General features: G+C 57.6%; 1 protein-coding gene across 1 annotated transcript in view; it reads right to left on the bottom strand.

Annotated features, from left to right (window-relative positions):
- Positions 1-4,331: 4,331 nt before the first annotated feature.
- LOC112399998 (uroplakin-3b-like protein 1) overlaps positions 4,332-4,950 on the bottom strand; it is a 4,182-nt gene continuing 3,563 nt past the window's right edge. Inside the window, 1 exon segment of the mRNA XM_024745507.1 lies at positions 4,332-4,440. Coding sequence (XP_024601275.1) covers positions 4,332-4,440 — 109 coding nt within the window.

Below are 4,950 nucleotides of genomic sequence, written 5' to 3' on the forward strand. Positions count from 1 at the left end.
AGAGAGAGAGAGAGAGAGAGAGAGAGAGAGAGAGAGAGAGAGAGAGAGAGAGAGCCAGAAAAACAGGCAGAAAGGCAGCGGGATATGGCAGGTCCTCTGCCCTGATCTGTTGGTCCATTTATCAGGTTGACATCAGGTGACGTGTGGCGCCACTTCATGGCTCAAGGCCATCGTCCCTGAGTCTGTTTTCCTCAGGCTTGTGCGCCTGAGAGCTGGAGGGCTGAGTGGGTTGATGTGCCGCACCCTGTGGTCAGTGTCACCCCACCAGGCCCTGCTCCCGGCAGCAGTGTCAGCGCTCTCCATCCCATGATGGCCCCCTTGTTATCTCTGTGCAAGTCTACCTCTCACTGATGCAGTCCTTGAGGCCCAGCACTGAAGTCAGTGACTGTCCCCTGAGTGTGGGAATGAATGAATGAGTGAATGAATGAACACGGAGGGACTGAGTGACCTGAGGACCCTACTGCTCATCTCTTCCATCCTTTTCACGGATGAGAAAATTGAGGAGGGTCAGACAGGATGCCAGGGCTGGGGCCCGGATATGGACCCTCCTAGGGCCCTGGCAGCTCCGGGGCACTGCTCTGCACAGCGCTCCCTGAGAGCAGGTCCCACGACACAGCTCCGGAGCCGAGGCTCCCTCTCTGCTCCATAGGGGTCACCATCAGCAGCTCTATGGGGCCAGCCACCCTGGCTCAGGCCTTCCCTTCCAGCCAGTCCTGGACTCCCAAGGCCCCAGAAGAGCCCGGGGAAGCAAGGCCAGGCACAGCTCTCCACGGGGAGCTGGGCTCTGAGCTCAGCACCGGGCATGTCCCAGGGAGCTGGCTTAAACTTTGTGGCCAGGCTGTGCCTGTCACAGAAAGTGGTGCATGTTCCCCGTGGGGGCCTGTGGTCTGGGACAGAGGTTGATCAGGGTCGTCTTCAGAACTCAACTCGGGGGCTGGAGGACCAGGGAACCAGGAGGGGGTTTGGGGCTGGGGGCAGCTCTAGGTTTGGCTGTGGGGTAACGTGGTGGCCTGAAGGCCCTCTGGGATATCTGGTCAGAGGCGGCCAGGATCGCTGTCCTCCACGACTCAGGGGTCAGCTTCTGCAGAGCCCCCTCTGCACGCCCAACCCTGGCCTCAGGCCGCCCTCCGTCTGGGACAGGACTCTGTGGCCCCTTTCTCTAGTCTGGAGCCCACAAAGGTGGGGAAAGATCTGATTCCACAGGATCAGCACAAAGGCGGCCTGTGCCCCCTCTGTGATGCTGTGAAATAATGAGTAACACACATTTGGTCTTTGTCTGGTTTTTGGGCACAGATCTCTTAAAACCCCTGCAATTTTCTGAGTGCTGGTGTGAGAGGAGCATCTTATGTTATCCATATGGGGAGCCCCTTTCAACCATGCCTGAGTTTATGCTAATAAGGTGACTCTGTGTGGGCCCCTACATAGCTTTTTTTCTTTTTTAATTTTTTTGGCTGCACCACGCAGGATCTTCGCTCCCTGACTAGGGATCGAACCCCAGCCCTTGGCAGTGAAAGCGTGGCGTCCTAACCACTGGACCACGAGGGAATTCCCCCTAGATAGCTTTAGGATGGAACCAACCATGTGACTAAAGGGCTGGAACTTTCAGCCCTATCCCCCCACTCTTCCTAAGCAGCCTCCAGGGAGGGCACTGGGGTTGGTTCAATCAACAATGGCCAATGATTTAATCAATTGTGCCTATGTCATGGAAACTCCATAAAGACCCTAGACAATGGGGTTTGGAGAACTTCCGGGTGGATGAACACACACAGGTGCTGGGAGGTGGTGCACCCAGAGAGGGCATGGAAGCTCAGCACCCCTCCCCCCATACCTCACCCTGTGCATCTCTTCTAGCTGGCTGTTCCTGAGTTGTATCCTTTATAATAATCTAGTAATAGTAAGTGAACTGTTTTCCTGAATTTTGTGAGCCGTTCTAGTAAATTATGGAATCTGAGGAGGGGATCATGGGAATAAGCTATTTGTAACCAAGTTGAATAGACGTGCGGGTGCCCCATACTTATTCCTGGCATCTAGGTGGGGGCGATCTTGTGGGACTGAGCCCTTTACCTGTGGGGTCTGCACTAACTCCAGGGAATTAGTGTCAGAATTGAACTCAATTGCAGGACACCCAGTTGGTGTCCAGAGAGCTGGAGAATTGGTTGGTGTGAGAAAAACCCACCCATTTGAGGAGTTCCTTGGTGGCCTAGTGGTTAGGATTCGGCGCTGTCACTGCTGTGGCCCGGGTTCAATCCCTGGTCAGGGAACTGAGGCCCTGAAAGCCACTTGGCATGGCCAAAATAAAAATAAAAAACAAACAGGAAAACCCCACACATTTGGTGTCAGAAGTGCTGTGAGTAAAAAACAGATCACAGTACCCTCTAAGGCCATTCTTGGCCCCTCTCTGTCCTGCTCTGGACGCAGGTCTAGCTGGCACATGGACCACACCGTCCAGACCCCCCGCCCTCTTGCTTCTGGTTAGGTGTGGTCAGCACGCGATCAGAAGGCCGGAGGAGACAGGCCGGGGTATTTAGTCCCCCGGCTCCCTCTACCTACAGCCCCCCGCTCCTGCCAGGCAGACCCTTGCCCGTGGCTCCTGCCCACTGGCTCTGGAAACACCACCAGCCCCTCAGGGACAGGAGTGCTTATGGCCCCATCGGTGCCCTGGGTCCCCTTAATATGCTGCCCAAACCCTTGTAAATGCTTTCAATTGCCCCATTAGACAACGTGCCATCTGTTTCCTGCCAGTGTCTGACCCATACTGGGTGCTGGTGGAGTGCAGGGCCTTAGAGTTACCCAGTTCAACCTTCGCTTTTACATTAAGGGGAAAACAGGCTCAGAGAGGGTAAGTGATCTGTCCAAGGTCACCCAGCCCCAGGGCTGGGGCTCATGGCTGCTCTGGAAAGGCTGTGGAGAGATCAAGGCTTAGCTGGGCAGAGGCTGGAATTCTGTGTGCCCCCCTACCCTCCCTGCCCCTCCCAGGCCGGTCATGTGACCATTTCCTCCACAGCAAGAGCCAGATGTGTGTGCACCGGCTTAAACCCATTAGGGCCATTTGCACCACCCGGACACAGGCACCTGGGCATGCAGCCAGAGCCCTCCTTCCCTGCCCCATGCCCCAGGGGGTGAGGCCCTTCACGTAGCAAGGGGCATCCCCTGGCCTCCTCGCAGTCCCTCACCCCACCCTCCAGCTGTCCCCAACCTGCCCACCCAGCAGTCACCATGGTTTCCAGGCCTTTGTACACGCTGCTGATCCTGCCTGGGTCCCCTTCCCAGGTCCACCTGTCACAGTGCGGCCCCTCCTCCAAGGCCACGCCTGCTCAGGAAGCCTCCTCCGGCCCTCAAACCTCTGCACTCCCTCCATCCCTTGTGCTGGCTGGTTTCCCCTCCTCTCCCACACAGCGGTGGGTGACTTGAGGACAGAACCTTGCTGGGTCATCTTGGCCCCAGGGGGGCCTGGCCTGGAGTGGAGTGGATGATGATAGGTGCTTGGTGCCCTGCATTACGTTTGGGGCCCGAGTCTGAGCCCAGGCATCTCCAGGGGCTGCAGCTTCTCACGCATTTCCACACCCCCACCCCGGCGTGAGCACAGAGGTTGGGGTGAAGCCTAGAAGCTCTAAGTCCTCCAGCCAGGAGGAGAGGCCAGATGGAGGGACACCACAAAGGGGAGGCGGGGGGACTTCCCTGGTGGTCCGGTGGTTAAGACTCTGCGCTCCCAATGCAGGGAGCCCCGGTTCGACCCTGGGTCAGGGAACTAGATCCCCCCACGCAGCAACTAAGCCCGCACGCGGCAATGAAGATCCCGTGTGCCGCAACTGAGACCTGGTGCAGCCAAATAAATAAATAAATATTTTTAAAAAAGAGGAGGTGGGGGGCGGGGGGTGGCGCCAGCAAGTGCCAGACACGCAGGGCAGGTGAGCATGATCACCTCCTTGGTTTGGCTTCATCAGGCCCAGTGGGACCACTGGAATCATCCCCACTTTACAGACAGGGCCATTGAGGCCAGAAGAGAGGCTTGCCCTGCCCCAATGGCTCAGCTGGCCTAGGACCCTGGGCTTCACCCCCGGTTGCTGTATCCTCCCAAGAGGAGCTGGGGACAGGGATGCAGGGAGACTGCCCAGGTGTACAATGACACAGCCATTCAGGGGGCTGTCCCCAATAATGGGGACATTTATTTCTGACAGGGACAGGCCCAAGCTTTGGACTAAGGACACCCTCCCCACCTTCCTTATTTGGAAACACTCTCTCCCAGGGCTCTGAAGCAGCAGGGCGAGCCCCTAGGCCATGCTCTGCAGCCTGGACCAGGGGCGAGGCAGATGGGGGCCCCCTGGAGCCTCTCAGGAGCCCCCCTCAGCTGAAGGGCTGAACATGTGGTGGGTGTTATATCTTCTCATGCACGCCAGCTCCCCTGGGCCAGAGATGGACGTGCTCCCACAGGTGTCGTAGCTGGGGGGGAGCGGGGAGGGGAGGAGAGATGGAGAGAATGAAGAATGCAGGGCCTCATGGAAAACCTCTATTGCCTAGAGGTTGGAGCGCTATTCCTCTAAACCTCACAAATCCAGCTCTGTCTCCCTGCCCTTTGTCATCACCCCACCGCAACGCTCCCCTCCCCCACTCCCCACGCCCAGGATGCCTCTAAAACACCATCTGCCTGTTTCCCCTGATCACAGCTGCCACTGGCGCTCTGGCTTTCAGCATACAGCCCATTTCCTCAGCTGGGATCAAGGCCCAGGCCTTCCTGGCCACTCTTCTGCCCCCAGACCCTCCCCCTCCTCTCCAAATCCTCATCGGGGACCAGACGTCCCTTTCCTCCAGGAAGCCTTGTGGACACCCACTCCCCACCAGACCCCAGATGAAGCCTTGAGCGCTCAAGTCAAAGCTCAGCGCTTAGATTAAAAGCAATTCACCTCCACCTGGATGTCTTCCACCTGGAACATCTGCTCTGCGCTCCCACTG

This window comes from Neophocaena asiaeorientalis, unplaced genomic scaffold (genome assembly GCF_003031525.2).
Source record: "Neophocaena asiaeorientalis asiaeorientalis breed wild unplaced genomic scaffold, Neophocaena_asiaeorientalis_V1.1 scaffold461, whole genome shotgun sequence".
Taxonomy (NCBI): domain Eukaryota; kingdom Metazoa; phylum Chordata; class Mammalia; order Artiodactyla; family Phocoenidae; genus Neophocaena; species Neophocaena asiaeorientalis.